General features: G+C 52.9%; 9 protein-coding genes across 9 annotated transcripts; 5 read left to right on the top strand and 4 right to left on the bottom strand.

The window, feature by feature from the left end:
- Nucleotides 1-450: 450 nt before the first annotated feature.
- Nucleotides 451-2118, top strand: SAICODRAFT_70682 (DNA repair protein rad18). The gene is made up of 2 exons (XM_019170604.1): nucleotides 451-801; nucleotides 856-2118. Exons 1-2 carry the CDS (start codon nucleotides 533-535, stop codon nucleotides 1877-1879), a joined length of 1293 nt encoding a protein of 430 aa, XP_019025113.1. The 5' UTR covers nucleotides 451-532; the 3' UTR covers nucleotides 1880-2118.
- Nucleotides 2105-2658, bottom strand: SAICODRAFT_18564 (uncharacterized protein; the record flags this gene model as incomplete). Its single annotated transcript, XM_019165973.1, has 4 exons — nucleotides 2105-2245; nucleotides 2303-2410; nucleotides 2472-2543; nucleotides 2605-2658. The coding sequence occupies 4 exons, from the start codon at nucleotides 2656-2658 to the stop codon at nucleotides 2105-2107; spliced, it is 375 nt and encodes a 124-aa protein (XP_019025112.1).
- Nucleotides 2659-2806: 148 nt separating this feature from the next.
- SAICODRAFT_70681 (peptidase M22, glycoprotease) lies at nucleotides 2807-5373 on the bottom strand. Its single transcript, XM_019170603.1, has 5 exons — nucleotides 5287-5373; nucleotides 5127-5224; nucleotides 4894-5072; nucleotides 4469-4780; nucleotides 2807-4281 (listed from the first exon to the last, which is right to left on the bottom strand). The coding sequence occupies exons 1-5, from the start codon at nucleotides 5348-5350 to the stop codon at nucleotides 2952-2954; spliced, it is 1983 nt and encodes a 660-aa protein (XP_019025111.1). The 5' UTR covers nucleotides 5351-5373; the 3' UTR covers nucleotides 2807-2951.
- A 644-nt stretch (nucleotides 5374-6017) lies between these two features.
- Nucleotides 6018-8099, top strand: SAICODRAFT_55692 (P-loop containing nucleoside triphosphate hydrolase protein; the record flags this gene model as incomplete). Its single annotated transcript, XM_019169389.1, has 1 exon — nucleotides 6018-8099. A coding segment is annotated over one exon (2082 nt), but the record flags the coding sequence as incomplete, so codon positions are not given.
- Nucleotides 8100-8484: 385 nt separating this feature from the next.
- SAICODRAFT_55322 (uncharacterized protein) lies at nucleotides 8485-10482 on the top strand (the record flags this gene model as incomplete). The annotated part of the gene is made up of 1 exon (XM_019169368.1): nucleotides 8485-10482. One exon carries the CDS (start codon nucleotides 8485-8487, stop codon nucleotides 10480-10482), a length of 1998 nt encoding a protein of 665 aa, XP_019025109.1.
- Nucleotides 10483-10616: 134 nt separating this feature from the next.
- On the bottom strand, nucleotides 10617-12221 carry SAICODRAFT_55481 (uncharacterized protein; the record flags this gene model as incomplete). The annotated part of the gene is made up of 1 exon (XM_019169376.1): nucleotides 10617-12221. One exon carries the CDS (start codon nucleotides 12219-12221, stop codon nucleotides 10617-10619), a length of 1605 nt encoding a protein of 534 aa, XP_019025108.1.
- Nucleotides 12222-13499: 1278 nt separating this feature from the next.
- SAICODRAFT_220713 (uncharacterized protein) lies at nucleotides 13500-14140 on the bottom strand. Its single transcript, XM_019166509.1, has one exon. It carries the CDS (start codon nucleotides 14015-14017, stop codon nucleotides 13580-13582), a length of 438 nt encoding a protein of 145 aa, XP_019025107.1. The 5' UTR covers nucleotides 14018-14140; the 3' UTR covers nucleotides 13500-13579.
- Nucleotides 14141-14861: 721 nt separating this feature from the next.
- Nucleotides 14862-15795, top strand: SAICODRAFT_29923 (uncharacterized protein). Its single transcript, XM_019167529.1, has one exon. It carries the CDS (start codon nucleotides 15170-15172, stop codon nucleotides 15785-15787), a length of 618 nt encoding a protein of 205 aa, XP_019025106.1. The 5' UTR covers nucleotides 14862-15169; the 3' UTR covers nucleotides 15788-15795.
- SAICODRAFT_29922 (uncharacterized protein) lies at nucleotides 15695-17046 on the top strand. The gene has a single exon (XM_019167528.1). It carries the CDS (start codon nucleotides 15803-15805, stop codon nucleotides 16967-16969), a length of 1167 nt encoding a protein of 388 aa, XP_019025105.1. The 5' UTR covers nucleotides 15695-15802; the 3' UTR covers nucleotides 16970-17046.
- Nucleotides 17047-17160: the final 114 nt, after the last annotated feature.

Raw genomic sequence — 17160 nt, 5'->3', positions numbered from 1 at the left:
CGGCATGTGAGCCCCTGCATGGGGGTGCGTAAGATTGCATTGCTGGGGGAAGCCGTGGGAGGAACGGGAATCTCGCTGATCCTGCTTGAAGGGAGTGACAACCGACATAGTATTGCTGTATGCTGAATTCAGGCAGGTATTGGGTGGGACCCAAGTACGCGTCTGGGTCTAGGTGCAGCGGTAAATCCTTGTGGACAGTTGAATCATGCTGGGAACCAGGTAGAGAGCAATTACAGTGTCTTACAAAACGCTGATCATCACAAACAATGGTTGCCTGAAGGCCGTACTGAACACCATGGGTAAGCCTTTAAATGCTTGATAAGGTTCTATGGAGTGACCTACCTGCTTTTTGCGCATTCCATTTAACTGAACCGGAGTTAACTAATAACTCCATGGCGGTTGCGAGCGCGCCCAAACGCGTCGTCGAGCTGCAAAGTAATTACGAGCACTCCACCACCGAGTCCAACCCCGTTCAGCTCCCTCACCACCATCAACCCATCCCCCTACCATCCTCCACTGCTATCCCACCACCATGGTCGACATCACCGACCCTTCAGACTGGACCCCAACCCTCCTCCCCGCCCTCTCCTCCCTCGACTCCTCCCTCCGCTGCCAAATCTGCAAAGACTTCTTCACAGCCCCCCTAATAACAACATGCTCGCACACCTTTTGTTCTTTGTGTATCCGAAGATGTCTCGCGAGCGAACAGATATGCCCGACGTGTAGGAGTCCGGAGCAGGAGATGCGGTTGAGGAGGAATGTGGTTGTTGCCGAGATTGTGGAGGTTTGGGGAAAAGAGAGGTGAGTGTAATGAGGTCTGTAGGTGCTTATGGTGCTGAATGTTGGGGCGCGTAGGCAAGAATTGCTGGATCTCGCACGGAAAGATCGGACACCACCACACTCCACCACCATCCCCCCACCAACCCCAAACGACATCTACGACCTCTCATCCTCCCCACCCCCTCCCTCCCGCCGCCAACCCCGTCGCGCCGCAGCCCCACAACCACAACCAGAACCACCAACGTCGGACCCCAGTTTAGTCCCCTGTCCAGTCTGCTCCCGACCAAAAAAAGAAGCAGAAATGAACGCACATCTCGATCGATGTCTAAGTGGCCGCACATCGCCTCCTCCTCCGCCTCGTCGTCGGTCATCACCCGCACCACCTCCACCTCAACCCCAGCCCTCACCACGCGTCGACGAAGGCCGGATGACTCGAAATCGCACGAACGGCACAAGTATGGCACCCACAGACATGAAACGCCTCCCGAAACTAAACTACGCCCTGCACACCGAATCCAAACTCCGCACTCACCTCTCAACCCTATCCATCCCAACCCACGGCCCAAAACCCCTTCTCCAACGTCGACATGCAGAATGGGTCTCGTTATGGAACGCGAATTTGGACGCGTTACACCCTAAACCAAAACGCGAACTACTACGAGAGTTGGGGGAGTGGGAACGCACCATGGCTGCTGGAGAGGTGAGGGGGTTGGACGGCATTGTCGGGAAGGGGAAGGGGAAGGGGAGGGAGGTGGATTTGGAGGGGTGGGGGAGGAGGCATGAGGATGATTTCAAGGATCTCATTGCGAAGGCGAGGGGGGCGGGGAAGAAGCGGAAGAGGGAGGAGGAGGATGCAGAGACTAAGGCGGAGGAGGGTGGGGGTGAGAAGGTTGTGAAGATTGCCGATGCTGAGGATGTTAAGGAGGATCCAGATGTGGATGATGACGTGGAGAGTATCGTCGAGAGTATCGTGAACAGCGTCGTCGATGACAGCTCCGACGACGACATTGACGATAATTCCGAAGGTGAAGATAATGTCGACTCGCGCGAAGCCATGGAGATCCAAGAATTCAGGGGACCGAATGATGATCAAGTATGATGGACATCTGCTGTTGGATAGGGCTTGAGTCAGATGGGGTTTGTTTTAGGTCAAGCATTTACAAGCCGGCGCTGTTGGTGTTTTTCGGGTATTTATGTTTGTGTTTGGCGAATGGCAGCGAGGGACTAAACGAAGGTGAAAATCATTGCATTCTATTCACATAGCATTCATACAAAAAAGGACACCTTTCCAACCTCCACGTTCGCAGACATCCACAGTCACGGTCTACGCAGTAGGAGAAGCAGCCTCAACAGTCGAGACGTGCCCCGTAGCAACCCTATTCGGACGATTGAGCGAGTGACATGTCGAACACAAATCCTTCCTCTCAGTAACAACCGGAATAGCGGACGCCGCAATTGTAGACCCCTGCTAATCTCAATTGTCAGCATACATCCGGGGTAGATAGGGGAAGGGGCGGTATACAGCAACAGCTTTGCCTTCGGCAAGACTGACGACACCATTAACGACGCCCTCAATGAAGGAACCAAAGTTCTTGTTCGAGCCCTGAGCTGAAGTTGGGGTCTCCGTGGGCTGTACGGCAGGAAAAGGATAAGCATTATGCAAGCCGTGCAATCCTTTCGAATCAGCGTACCATGACTTGCGTGACACCGGCGGAACCCATAGCAACGACTGTGGTAGGCGGAGGAGCACCTGAGACGACGACCTGTACCACTCACAAGTGAGTATATGCGGTAACAGTCAATCAACAAGATCAAGCGTAGTACCCCGTAGAAAGCAACGAAGCTCAGAGCAAGAGGAGCGAGGGTGGAGAACAACATGATGAAGGATAAACGATATGATAAAGAGTACGACAGAGAATAGGAGGGGCCGTGAAAATGGGACTGTGTGGTGAAGGGTTTGGATAGCGGCGCATCCTGCACCTGGAGCTCGAGACGAGGAGATCGGAGGAGAGCTGGGGTGCATTGGAGCGGCGCGCGCATCAGCTGCTGAACGAACACCAATATAACTTGTATTCAATTATCGATGCTTCTATTCTTCACGGTCCCGGGGTATGCGGTGCCGGTGTGGCTCACAAATGCACACTCCAACATCTTCTCATCGACAAGACTTTTCAATCCCTCCACTTGACCAACACCTCATCCGTCCTAAACCTCTGCGTAACCCCACTCCCCTCAACCCCCCCTCTTCCTCCCTCCCCACCCGCACCCCACCCCCTCCACTCCAACAACCCAGCCTGCGCAATCATGATCCCATTATCGATACAAAACCTCTCATCCGTCGCAAACACCTCCGCACCCCTCGCTCTTGCCATATCGCTCATCATCTCTTGTAGCCGCAAGTTACAGCCGACACCGCCGACGATGAGGATTGAGGTTGACGATGTGTGAGAGAGTGCGCGTTCGGTTATTTCTGTGAGCATTGCGAAGAGGGTTTCTTGGAGGGAGAAGCAGAGGTCTTCGGGGGTGAGGGGGTCGTTGTTGTCGTCGGGGGTGAGGGGGGTAGATTTGGAGGGTTTGAGTGGTTTGCCGATGGATTGGGCCAAGACTTCGATCGTGCTCAACACCCCACTCATACTCAAATCCATCCCCTTCACCGTATACGGCAACTCCACCAACCTCCCCCCACCCTCGACTTTCTTCGCCATCTGCTCAATATTCCACCCCGGACTCGGATCATTGCTAACCCCAATACACCTCGCAAACCGATCCAAACAATTCCCAACAGCAATATCGAGCGTCTCCCCGAAAATGCGATACCGTTGTGCAGAGTATGCGATCACTTGGGTGTTTCCGCCAGAGACGTAGAGTACGACGGGGTTTTGTGCGCCGGTTATTTCGCGGCCCATTTCGATGTGTCCGATGCAGTGGTTCACACCGACCAATGGTTTATCCCACAAGAGACTCAAAGTCCGCGCAGCTAATGCGACAGACTGTAGGGGCGCACCCATCCCCGGACCCCGGGTAAAACAGATACAATCAACCTCCCGAACCTTGACACCACTCTCCTTCAACGCTTGTCGCACCAACCTCACGACCCAGGCTTTATGGTGTTTTGCGGTATCACGGGGTAAGAAGCCGGAGCCGGGGGGTGTGATGTAGGTGTGTCTGAGGTTTGAGAGGACGAGGGCGGGGGAGTTTGGGGGGAAGGGGTGGCAGATTATGCCGACGCCGAGTTTGTTTGCGGAACCTTCGAGGCCGATAGCGATGTAGCCTGTTGTGTTTGGCATGGCATGGGAGGGGAGGGGAGCGGAGAGGAGAGGAGAGGCGGGGTGTAACGTAGACACGGTGTCGAGGAATTTGGCGGAGCAGTAGTCAGGGGTGCCTCCATCAACCCTCTTTCCTCTCGTCCTCAAAAGAAAAGATAGGAGGAGACTCACGAAGGGCCTCTTTCCTCTCGTACGTAGAACAATGACATCACAACCCCCAGCGCCCTTCACCCGCCTGATCCCCCCCCCAGTCTTCGCTCACGTCGAAGCAAACCTCTACCGCTCCGCCCAGCCCTCCCGCATAAACCTCCCCTTCCTCGACACCCTCCCCCTCCACACAATCATCTGGCTCGCCATCGAGGATCCATCGACCGTGACAAAAACATGGGCGAGGGATCGGGGCGTGAGCTTGGTGTGCTTACCGGTCGTGGGGGAGGGCGACAGTGAGGAAGGCTGGGCTGGTGCTGAGAGTGTGAAGCGGGTGTTGGAACTCATTCTCGAGATCTGCGCACAAAACCACGGTGTCCTCCTCATGGACCAAACTGGCCGCCACCGTATCGGAACCGTGATTGGATGTTTGCGGCGTCTGCAGCGGTGGAATTTGGCGAGTGTTAGTGAGGAGTATTGCAAGTTTGCGGGCGGTAGGTGGAGGGTTGTTAATGAGTTGTGGATTGAGGGGTTTGATGTTGGGGGGGTTAGGGTTGAGGGAGGGGGGCCGGGGTGGTTGTAGCAGACTCAAATGGCATATATTGATAAAAAAAAACAGAAAACGCCTTGAAACGCCAAACCCACTCTACCTATCCTGCCAATCCATCAACATTCGGCACTCACTTCATTCCAGCCTCACTTCTTCGCAGCCCCAGGCTCATCATCAAACATCTTCCTTGCCTCCGCAATCTCCTTATTCATCGCCAACAACTGCTCCACCCTGCCTAATTTCTTGGAGTCATTCCGTAGTGCATACTTGAAATCTTCCATTTTGACTTTACTGCGCGTGGGGCCTGCGATACGGGAGGCTTCGTGGCACTGTGGGCGAGCGAGGGTTAGCGAGCCCAACGAGGGACAGGGAGGGGCACGTACCATTTCGGAAATATAGTCAACGAGGATGTCTTCGAGTACGTTGACGGAGTCGAAGGAGGGGTTTTGGTCGTCGCCGAAGGCGTACATGAGGTTCTTTACTGTTTTTATTCCCGAATCAACAACCGAGATGATGGAGCGGAAAAAGTAGGGAGAGACGTACAGTCTTTGTTGAAGAGGCCGACCTTGCGGGCACGTTTGATCTTTTCCTTTTGTTGGTTATCCATGGTTGAATGCTGGTTTGGTGGAGTGTACCGGTACCGTACGTATACAAGGGCACTTGCAGCAGATTGCAGGATGTGTGCATACTCGATAAAGTCTACACAATAATAATCCAGAAACGGCAAATAACAGGGAATCGCCACTTCAACCATAATGATCCATTCGCAACGGTTATCCCTGCGAACGACTTGCTCATGTCCATCAAGATCTACACGGACATTCGCCTCGACATCAATATGCCTCCGCGACAGACTTGCTCCAGCGAAGCGCACCGCCGACCCTCCTCCTCCTCCTCCTCGTCGAAGAGAACAATCGATAAGTCGTGACATCCGCATCCCAAACTTCTTCCACGGCGTTCCCCGGCGAAACCCACAAAACAACGCCTCCCAACTCCAACAACCCCACTTCAAATCCACTCCATTCGGCGCCGAAGACGTCCCCTACCACCAATTCCGCCTCATCCTAGAACGAAGACTCGATCGGATAATCTCAAACCCCATCTACAGCTCGCGCTCGAAACTCTCGAAACAACGCATCGGCGAAAAAGAATACAACCTCGCTTGGTCAGCTTTCCGGGAAGCGCTCTTGTCGGGCCCGGAGCAGCAATACAACAGCCCCCCGAAAAACGACAAATTCGCTCGAGGCGCGGCTGAAGTTCCCGATCTGTTCGAGCTACGGAAGACGTATGTTGAGAGGGGCAGTGCGGCGCTTGCAACACTCTTGACGGAGTCGTTCGAGACATACGCAATCGCACACGCAACGCCCAAATCGGACCTCGCTCTCCAACATTCTGTCGCCGATGCACGATACCCAGGGGAGTGGTACCCCGCCGCCCGCGAAATGTCCCGTCACATCACCCTCCACGTAGGTCCCACAAACTCCGGTAAAACCCACTCCGCACTAAACCGTCTCGCGTCCGCCGAACGCGGATTGTTCGCGGGTCCCCTGAGACTGTTGGCGTTGGAAATTTGGGAAAGGATGAATAAGATGGGGGTCCCGTGTAATCTTATCACGGGGGATGAGAAACGTGAGGTCGAGGGTGCCGGGATCGTTAGTAGTACGATTGAGATGACGGATTTGGATCATCCTTATGATGTCGCCGTTTTCGATGAGATTCAGATGATTGGGGATGTTGAGCGAGGAGGGGGTTGGACGAATGCGTTACTCGGTGTACGCGCAAAGGAAATTCATTTGTGTGGTGAGGAGAGTGTCGTCGATTTAGTGACACGTTTGGCGGAGAGTGTGGGCGATACGGTCGAGGTCAAGAGATATCAGAGGTTGGGTGCGTTGGAGGTACAGGAAAAGAGCTTGGAGGGTGATTTGAGCAAGATTGAGAATGGGGATTGCGTCGTTACTTTTTCCCGGAAGAATATCTTTGCGATTAAGAGGAAGATCGAGGAGATGACGGGGAAACGGTGTGCGGTGATTTACGGCTCCTTACCCCCCGAGACACGAGCAGCACAGGCATCTCTCTTCAACGATCCTGATTCGGGGTTCGACGTGCTTGTGGCGAGTGACGCGATCGGAATGGGGTTGAATCTGAGTATCAAGAGGATCGTGTTCGAGACCCTACAGAAATGGGACGGCCAAAAACAAGTCCAGATCACACCGCCGCAGATCAAGCAAATCGCAGGCAGAGCAGGCCGCTACAAACCCAACACCCGCACCTCCGAATCCGCCGTAATCGAGGAACCACTCACCGAGCCGATCCCAGGATACGTCACAACCCTCACCCCACGCGACATGCCCGTCCTGGCCGCAGCCATGAAAACCCCCGTCAAACAACTCCCGAAAGCTGGACTCCAGCCCGGGCCGGGAATCATGGGACGCTTTGGTGCACTCTTCCCGGTCGAGACGCCCTACATGGTCGTCATGAAACGGTTTTATTCGATGTTGAAGATGAGTTCTTTGTATTTCCCGTCTGTTGGGCAGAATTTGTGGGAGACGGCGGGGGTTGTGAGTCGTGTCAAGGGATTGACGTTTGAGCAACATTGGATTCTCTCTATGGCTCCCGTCAAACTGACTGATCCCCGTTCCGTTGCGGCACTCCTCGATATGGCACAGAAAATCGCGACGGAGACGGATGGCTCTATCCTCGCCATCCGCGGAATCGACCTCGAGGCCCTCGATGATGGAATGCCACGCACGACTGAATCACTCCAACGGATTGAATCGCTGCATCGCGTGTTGGGGATGTATACCTGGCTATGCGCGAAATTCCCCAAGGTACTCACTTCGGCTAGTGAAGCGACGATGTTGAAGACGGTGTGTGAGGAGACGATGGATCAGGCGTTGAGGGAGTTGGCGTATGAGAAGCTGAAAAGGAAAGAGGGGGCGTTGAGGGAGAGTGAGAGGTGGGGGTATGCTATGGAGATGAGGGCGATGCAGAGTAGGCAATTCGGGGCCCGGGATGGCCGGTCGGGTGGAGGTGGGCAGAATTCTGTCAAGGACGACATGGAGGACCCAGGCTTCTTTGGCGATAGGCACGAAAGTCATGGAATGCCACGCAACACCCCGTTGCGCCCGATCCTTAAGAGGGGAAATTGGGCAAAGAAGTTGACTGTCTCTGCGCCGCAGGTGTCTGCGGCGGAGCATTTGGTGCAGGCTTTGCGGAGGGCTGGTCCTCGGGCGCCGGCGCCGGCGCCGGCTACGGCTCGAGGATACGATAGGGAAAGCGAGCGGAGGAAGGCTACATTTGAGGAGTTACCCGGCGAGACGCACTCGCGCGGGAATAAGGGCAGGGGGAGGGCGTGAGGTTTTAAGGTGTTGCTATCTAGTTGGTACTCGGTCGGCATAGATGATGAGCACGAGCTCGCGATCGATATCGATATGGTGTACGTAGAGCATATGCATTCTGCGCTTTTGGGAGTTATGGCGTCCTGCATGTTGATGGTTTATAGAATTTACCATAAAAACTCATCGTTTGTCTCCTGTCAATTGAGATTTGTGAATTGAAAGAAAACGTCGCCCGTTTGTCACTTTTTCTCAGGCCTCCGCGGCCGGCGGGCGTAGGCTGCAGTGTAACGAAGACAGTTCCAATTCGGCAAGAACGACACCGACCGCAGTGAGTCTCGGCAACGCCGCTGAAACGTCGAACACCAATTGCAGACGGGCTTCACTACTAGAAGAAGATCTGAGTATGTCAGTATCATCACCGAAAACATCCCGCTTCGCATTCGGTACCCGCTCTCCACCTCTCCACTCCCGTCCCTCCACATCCAGCCAAGTCTCCCTCACCTCCCTCTTCGCCGGGAATACCTCCATCTCCACCGACCCCTCACAACCACTATCTGATTCTCGGTCTTTTATCGCTCAGGCATTTGTGCCGCATGTTGCGTTTCTGGCTAGTTCGGATGCGGATGAGATAGCGAGGGAGAAAGGATGGGAGGATCTGTTAGATTTGGTGAGGGTGTTTGGGGATCAGGTGCAAGGGAAGGTTGGGATTAGGGATTCGAGTGGACAGGCTAGTGGATATGAGGATTTTGGGGTGAGGTTTACGACGTTGGGATCGAGTCGGAGTCCGTTGCAAGCGGGTGGACCGCGATCGGCAGCTCCTGGAGCTCAGCTGGATGCGATTGAGAGGTTGTTGGAGAGACACGTGAGGGAATATGGAGATCACCTCGCACAGACACAACTTGGACTTTCAGAAACCTCGTCGATATCGTCTTCTACGGCACCTTCCGTGACTGAACGCGACGATGGGGGGACTGCCGTCCAAATATACCCACATTTTCTCCGTCGGGTGTTTTCTTCGTTACCCGTCGCTACCCACGAAACATTTGCACATCCAGTCGCTTGTGTACTTGCTGTGTCATCGCGGCATCCGGATCCAATATCGGGGTTTACGGGGTTGTACACTCGATGCGCACAAACACCGATGCCGGTATGGGTGGATAGAGGTTACCTGCGGTACTACCTGCTGGTGCACGATGAGGACAAGGACGACTTGGAGGAAAGCATTAAGGTGTTCGAGCGCATAAAGCGGCAGTTTGGGCTCAATTGCTGGATGGTTCGCATCAATTCACGGATGATGTACGGTTCTGACGACGACGTACTTCCTGTTCCGCAGTCACTCTGGATGCCAGCCCAGGCCTCGTTGGACCACTTGGACAAACCAAAGGACGAAGAACGCTACCTCTCCATCCCGGATGCCGATGCTCTTAAGGCATTCGTACGGCATCTCACGACGGAAGCACTTGTGCCCTTCATGGAACGGCAGATTCAGACATGGGATCAGACAATTGTCGGACCACGCCGTGGCCTGACTGGTCGTCTGTCTTCCCTCTCTCGGCGCTACTTCGGCTCCGCGCCCTCCACGCGCACCTCCTCCCCTTCTCATACCTCATACGACCCGTCAACAGGCTCATACCCACCCACCTCCCCGGAAGCTCAAATGCGCAAAATGGCTGACTGGGCATTCATGCTGCGTGACTGGAAACTGGCGAATTCGACATACGAAATGCTACGGAAGGAGTTCAGTAGTGAGAAAGCGTTCGGACAGCAAGCAGGTGCACAGGAGATGTACGCCATTACGCATTTGATGATGCTCCAACCTCTCAGTGCACGAACACGGCAGGAGATTTTGGATCCGGCTGTGGACTCCGCGCTATATTCCTACTTGACTCGGTCGAATAGTCCATATGCTGCGCTGAGATTGTTACTTAGTGTCATCGAGCTATTGAGGGTCAGGCCGGGAAGCAGCCAAGACGCAGCGGCATTATGGACTATCAAACTCCTCTCACTACAACCACCACTCCTTCCACCTTACGCACACGCACTCATGGTCGACCGCGTGGCAAATATCTACTTCAACAAGAATCTGTCTCCATCATCTAGCCTGCCGTTCGGTAGCCGAAGACGGAAAGCAGCGATGTGGGCCGTGCTTGCCGCTGAGGCATGGTTGGGAGTTGAGGAGGGAAAGAAGGTTGCAGAAGTTGCGAGGCGGTGTGCAAAGAGGGCTGGGAGGCAGTTTGAGGGGAACGCGTGGGATGAGATCAGTTTTCATATTCGGAAGTTAATCGAGCGGACTAGCACTGGAGAGCAGAAGGGTACCAGTGTAGGAGATGAACTGGAGGAGAAGATGGAGAAGATGGCGGTGCAGGAGGCGGTTGTGGATGGAGAGAAAGTTGAAGTATGAGCGTAGCTCATGAGTTGTGAGTGCATGATACCCAAGATACGGATTGCCATACGAAGTGGTACGGTCATATAGAGCGAAACGAATGAACATGTTTCACGAATGTTTGCAGAACCTGGATATCCAACGCCAACATTTTATCTGCGTACTGGTACGCTATGCTCTTCCTGATTTTCCTTCAACCACTCCAAACATTCCTCCCCCTTGCCCTCCGGATTCGCCAATTGCCACTTGAAAACGTTATCTGTCAACACCCTCATCCCCGGTCCCGGCTTAATCCCAAGTGCATTAGCGATCTCCTTGCCATTCACGATGGGTTTGAGCGAATGCACAGACGACAGGTTATCCTCTTCGATGGCTGCGACGAGGGAGCGAGTTGACGACACTAAGGCGCGCACAGCCTCCCCAAGCGCTGGGGTTTTGGTAATGATGGACTGGAGTCTGTGCATCGAGGGGCTTACTACAGGGGTGGTGGAGATGATCTGATGAATCAACCAAGTTCTCAGGATCGTCGGCCATTGCGGCCCCAGCTCCTTCACGAATAAACCAGTCCTAACACGATCCCTGCCTGCGTTTTCCAGCGCCTCAATCTCCACCCCGACTTTCTCGAGACAAGCAAAGACATGCCCAACGTCATCGGCGTCTGAGTTGGGAAATTTGAGGGCATCACGGATGACGATGGACGCCGCTTGGACTGGCTTGCTCTTACTTTTCTCCGCGATGAAGCGGGATTCGTAAGGGTAGAGACTGCACAGCAAGTACGCCTTGCGCTTTTCCTGGGTATTCGAGGGAACAAGGACACTTGGAAGGTGGTTCGTGAGCACCGACAATGTCTGAGCTGCTCTCAACACCGTTTCGGAGGGATGATGACGTTCAACGACGGGGGAAGAGAAGACTGAGTCGTATAGACCGACAGAATGGATGAGTTCGAGTGCGCCGTACGGATCGGGTCCCTTAAGCATCTTGTCAACTTCGACACCGATGCGTTCCCTCGAGATCTTGACTTTCAGGGCCTCCTTAATCAAGGGCTCCATCATGGCCTGCTTCGCGTCCATGTGGATTTCGAAGCCAAGTCGCGAGGCGAAGCGGATACAACGGAGCACGCGGAGTGGGTCGTCACAGAAGGTCTCAAACGGCGCCAACGGGGTGCGAATAACCTTTGATCTGAGATCATCGAGACCACGGTGGGTGTAGTCCTCGACTTGTTTCGTATGTAGGTTGTAAAAGAGGGTGTTGATAGTGCAATCTCTTCTCAACGCATCCTCCTCCGGCGTTCCGAACTTAACGGTCGGAATCCTTGAGTTATTCGTATACTCCTCACTTCTCAGATTTACAAAATCCAATTCCAAACCATAGATTGTCGTGGTGGCAGTTTCGAGATGTTTTGATAGTGCGGGATTGGCCTTGATTTTGTGAATAGATTTAATGGGCCGCCCCGTTGGGCTGGGAGGCCTGCTGTTTGGGCTGTTGGGCCTGCTATTGAGGTTCCGCTGGACATTACTGGCGAAATCGAAGCCGGATAGAGAATTGACAGCGACGTCAATGTCGTTGCTACCGTGGCCTAAAAGCTTGTCACGGACCCAGCCTCCGGCGAATCGGATGATGACAGGCTCTGATTCAGGATTGCGTTTGGTTAGATAATCCGCGGTGCGCACAAGTAAGCTCCGAAGACGTTCTTCATCTTCAGTAAGCGTAATTGAGCTTGTGGCAATTTTGGGTGGTTCGCCGGAAAAGGATACCATTCGGTTTGGGTAGTCGTCGGTGATGGGGGGACCTGGATATCCGTTTGAGGAGCCGAGAGCACCTGGGTATTTGTTTGTTCGTTGAATATCGGTGTGCAACCCCGCAGCTAAGCGAAGTCCTGCAGAGACGAGAGTGGTTCTGTTTAAACCCCGGATAATGAAAGCTGTGGTTCTGATGATCATGAAGACCAGGAAGCGCTGGTTGGTGTTGCTACCTTGAACTCTCGACGTACGTCGTCTTCCGAATTTGATAGTCAACGTTACATGTGCCTAATTAACTTGGCGTTTTTCTCTTGGATTAAATATTAACTTTTGATGCGGCGCTCCCTCGACTACCCAACGGCGTACCCATATTCCCTCGACTACTCCCTCGACGTACAAACATGCCATCGACCGGTGTCAAGCGCTGCGTGAGTGGGCCTTCAGATTCACTCCAGCAATACAAGTGTCCCGCTTCATCACCGATCCCTCTGGCATAATTCAAGACGTCTTTGATATTGTCCAAGACAGATTTAACTTTGAGGATGTTGCAACTCCTGGGTTCTCAAAGACCGCTTTCAATTTTGCGCTCCAGTCCCCAAAGGTACCCCTGTATGAGAAACTGCTGAAGAGTCCCTTGGGGTTGACAGACCATGGGATGCAAAACATGTTCACTCTTGAGACAGTTGATGCAAGTACTTTGGCTGTTGAGTCAACCCATCACTTCTTTTATGTTCGATCATTCAGGATGACTGTGGGTACACTAAGGGTTATGTTGGATGCTTGGGATATTGCAGGGCAGAAGTTTGCAGAGTCCATTATTTGGAGGAATTACCTTGAATTGAGGCCGCATCTTACATCTGAGAGGGATGTTTGGCTACGCTATATTGGGAAGGGTGGGAAGGACGAGACTGCCTGGACAAGACAAGTTGAGGATATGAAATGGAGGAAGTCTGGGGTACTGCACCAATGTCAAAGATCAGAGCAACTCTTTATGAGTTCTCAAATGCAGGACTTGAGTTTGATACTGATGTCGTGCATGTTGATGATAGGGAGAGAGGGCTTGTGGCCTTATTTGGACACCAATATCTCCTCAACAGGCAACGTGGAGGCTTTTACTGTGGCCAATTGGCAGATGGGAAGACCTTCAACTGCATGCCAAGCAGAACATCAAATTCTTCTCTCGCAGCCCTCGTTCGGATCTTTCACTCACCAGTGACAGTCTGACTGTTCAACTCAACCAACACTTCGGGTCTATGGGTGAATTTGCCAAAGCCCACAAGCAGACCACCCTTGGGTCACTGTCATGGAATAAGAAGGTAGTGGATATGATGATTGAACAAGCTACACCTCCATTGAAGTTTGGTTATCCGGCAGTTCTATCTCCTTTTGGGCACAAACCTGACAGAAGAAGGATTCAGACTATCTCGGGCTTTCTTTTCTGGCCACTCCTGCACTGGGCGTCTTGCACAGGAATCATTATGGAGGATGCCGGCATGGGAAGGGATTGGAGAAAGGAACAACAATTTGCTATGGCACAGCATCTTGTTCCTTATTATGATCTTTTTCTTTGGCCAAAGAAGGAAAGGTTTGAACAATGTCGAGGGTTTACTGCTCAGTATCTTGATCTTGTCAAACCAGTCGTGGTTGTGACTTATGGTCATTTGGTTGGTGGAGGGACTGGTTGTACTGTTGTGTGCAAAATTCCTGACATAACTTTCCCATGTGCGCGCAAATCGCAAACTCCATATGACAAAAACCCCTAAAACAACATAGATAAAGGGCTCGGAGGTCGAGTAAGGGTTCCGACTGATCATACCTATCCTTAGCAATCACGTCGTGCCACCGGTTTTGGGCCACAAGGCCTCGCTCAGTCACTTCATGCTGAAAAGGTGTTCTCAGTTATAAGAGATAAACGCACCCTGGAAGCCACTAAGGATGCGGCTCCAGGTGTCATATGATAGAAGGAGCTTGGCTGAACATATTCTGTGTGTGGCTTTTCTGTTTCTAACTGTTTCTGAGGCTTGTGGGTTCAGAGAGTATTTTCGATGCTTTCATGCATGTTCTTGCAACATCATGCACCTACGCCGAAACTCTTCACAATGTCATAGTTGTATGAGAAATGGTGCCATACCTGTTTCGAGGATATCAATCGATCCCTAAGCGTCTGATCTATCGATTTCTCCCCTGAAACTGCCCTCCCAAGCCTTGTCTATAAAGATGGGCGTGGTCAGTAAACCATCCCCGCACAGATAGGCGGTAAAACGCGCGCCGTCAAGAATTTTGCACATAGCAGTAACGGCCAAATAGAGTACGCACGGGTTCATGCGTAGCGCCGTAACTCCACGACACTGGTCTGAGCGTGAGACACACCCATGCCCAAACCACCCTCTAACTCTGTCCCAATTCCTCGGGAGGATCTCTTCTAGAAAACTTCGAAACAGGCCCTGAACGAGTACGCGTGCTGTATGCCTGTTGTCGGAACCGCGCTGTGACGCTATCTGGTTGACTGTTGTGTCGGGATGGCGGAAAATAAAGAGGATCTATCGTCAGGTTGGCTCGAGCGTGGTTTATGGGGTCGTGGATAGATTATTCTACGCGAACAGGTCCCTCGCAGACTGCGGAGAGATGGTCTCGTGCTCATGCTTATAAGTGGTGGATAGATTACACCCAGATCACGGACGTCTGTACTGGGGTCACAAGCTCCGCGTAAGGCCGTGCGCCGATCACAGGACTCCTCGTTACGACAAAAGCTGTTGGGAAGCACTCTATGTGCATTTAAAGGTCCGCGACAATGGTTCGAGCACCTGCGAAAGTGGATCGAGCACTCTTTTCCAGCACTCCTACGGCGTTGTTGAAAATGGAGACGTGGTTGTCTTTAAGAGTGATCTCTCTTCTATAAAGCCAGATTCCTTGCGCTCTCATCATTCATCCATCAATACTTTCGCTAAATCTCCAACTTCTACACAATGCTTCCGATTCTCCACCTCCTCCTCCTTCTCGCCTCAACTTTCTCCTTCGCACTCGCCGCACCCAACCCCAACCCCAACCCGGCGCCGGATGCCTTTGTTTTGGGTTCCGGTAACGGTAAGAACGATAATGGTGTCGATAAAAATGGCGTCGACAATGTGTTGACCAAATGGATGACTGCTACCTCTGTCAGAACCATTCTCAGTGTCTCGACCTGCACGAGCACAAGCACCGAGCATCACACCATGTGGTCTACCTCCACTTCCATTTGTACATCGACGGTCCCGGTATCTACGGTCACGGCTACTAAAACAAGTGTCAGTACGTGCTGGAATACGAAGACCTTGCCGGGCTCGGTGACTACGTCGACGGTCTCGATCAGTACGCCTACTCCTCCGACTATTACCCTTACCAGTGTTTCGACGTGCACCCAGACTGAGACCGCGACGATCACTCCCTGCACTGTCACGTCCACGGTATCTATGACTAGCGCGGCTCCGGTTACCACTGTTACCTGTACGTCTACGCTTACTCTTTCGACTGTGACCTCTTCCAGTGTGTCGACCTGCACGCAGACGATTACGTCGCATCATACGAAGTGGTCTACTTCAACCTGAACCTCCACCGCAACCATGACTTTGCCGGGTGGAGGTAGTATCAGTACTGTCACCGCTACTGAGCCGGCGTCTGCAGTTACGAGTACGACCACGTCTACGTGCTGGAACACGGAGACTTTGACGGCGACAGTTGATCCTTCAACTGTCACCACCGTTGTAACGTCTGTTAGGACCGTGACATCGTCTGTCACCGCTTCGACGGTTACTGCTACTGTCTCGGCTGTTTCAACCATGTCTCTTCCCGGTGATGTTATTACCGTAACTATCCCCGGCCCCGGTGCTACGGTCACTTCCACCTCGACCTCGACCTGCACGGTCACCAAGAGTCTGACGATCACGGTTCCAGGTGATGTCACGCCTTCGACGGTTACTGCTACGATTTCGGCGGTTTCAACGTTGTCTGCTCCGGGTGATGTTACAACTGTCACTGTCCCCGGCCCCGGTTCTACGGTCACCTCGAGCGTCATCTCCACCTGTACTTCTACCTTGACCGCAACTTTGACAATCCCGGGAGCGGGTGAGGTCATTACGGTGAAAGAAACATGCACTGTTACTTCGAGTATTACCGTTCCGGCGTCCACGATGACTGTTGGCCCTACCACTATCACCGAGACACAGACCAAGACTTCCGTGGTTGTCACCAGCATTACTGAGCCCGCTTCGACAGTCATCTCTACTCAGACGAAGACGAAGACAAGCACTGTAACGAAGACGAGCGTGGTGGCGGCTAAGACCTGGACCAAGGTTATCTCTACGCCCACGACAGTCATAAAGACGTCTACTGCTACCATCAGCAAGACGTCCCTCTCCACAGTCACCAAGACCTCGACAGTGAGCAAGACAGTCCCGACGACGGTTACGAAGATTGTCACCACTACGACCACCAAGCCCACTACCATCACCAAGGTTACAACCACTGTCAAGCCCACCACGATTACCAAGGTCATTAAGCCTGGTAAGCCCACTACCGTCACCAGCACTGTTACCGTCGTGAAGACCTCTGCCATTAGCAAGTGCACTGCAGCCGCCACGCCCTCAATCGTGACGGCGACTAAGACGCGCACGAAGACGTTCACGGTGTACACACCCACCACCATTCATTCGATCGCTACGGCTACAGTGACGAAGAAGACAACGTATATTACGACGTCGACTTGTACGAAGACGGTGACGAGAAAGTAAAGGCGCTGAGGATATGAGATTGTAGGTTAGGAGAAGCTCAGCTTTCTAACATTCGGATAGGGGCTCTTGATCGGTGAATGTTTTGGTTTGAACTTTTAGGCATGTCTGGACATGGTATGGCCTATCGAACTTTATGAATTTTATCAAGTTGCACCAGGAAGTGCAGTAGATGGCCTGTCCCATTGCAGTAG

This window comes from Saitoella complicata (genome assembly GCF_001661265.1).
Source record: "Saitoella complicata NRRL Y-17804 unplaced genomic scaffold SAICOscaffold_8, whole genome shotgun sequence".
Taxonomy (NCBI): domain Eukaryota; kingdom Fungi; phylum Ascomycota; class Saitoellomycetes; order Saitoellales; family Saitoellaceae; genus Saitoella; species Saitoella complicata.
The sequence above is the reverse complement of the archived record's forward strand: the minus strand, read 5'-3'. Positions and strand labels throughout refer to the sequence as shown.

Excerpts from the sequence above, each read along its gene's own strand:
- SAICODRAFT_70682 (XM_019170604.1), top strand. The coding sequence starts at position 533 with ATGGTCGACATCACCGACCCTTCAGACTGGACCCCAACCCTCCTCCCC. Across the intron at positions 802-855 it reads GAGGTTTGGGGAAAAGAGAG|GCAAGAATTGCTGGATCTCG; the intron begins GTGAGTGTAATG and ends TGGGGCGCGTAG.
- SAICODRAFT_70681 (XM_019170603.1), bottom strand. The coding sequence starts at position 5,350 with ATGGATAACCAACAAAAGGAAAAGATCAAACGTGCCCGCAAGGTCGGC. Across the intron at positions 5,225-5,286 it reads CGGCCTCTTCAACAAAGACT|TAAAGAACCTCATGTACGCC; the intron begins GTACGTCTCTCC and ends GAATAAAAACAG. Across the intron at positions 4,282-4,468 it reads GTCGCCCTCCCCCACGACCG|GCGGGTGAAGGGCGCTGGGG; the intron begins GTAAGCACACCA and ends GGGGGGGATCAG.
- SAICODRAFT_220713 (XM_019166509.1), bottom strand. The coding sequence starts at position 14,017 with ATGATCAGTCGGAACCCTTACTCGACCTCCGAGCCCTTTATCTATGTT.
- SAICODRAFT_29923 (XM_019167529.1), top strand. The coding sequence starts at position 15,170 with ATGCTTCCGATTCTCCACCTCCTCCTCCTTCTCGCCTCAACTTTCTCC.
- SAICODRAFT_29922 (XM_019167528.1), top strand. The coding sequence starts at position 15,803 with ATGACTTTGCCGGGTGGAGGTAGTATCAGTACTGTCACCGCTACTGAG.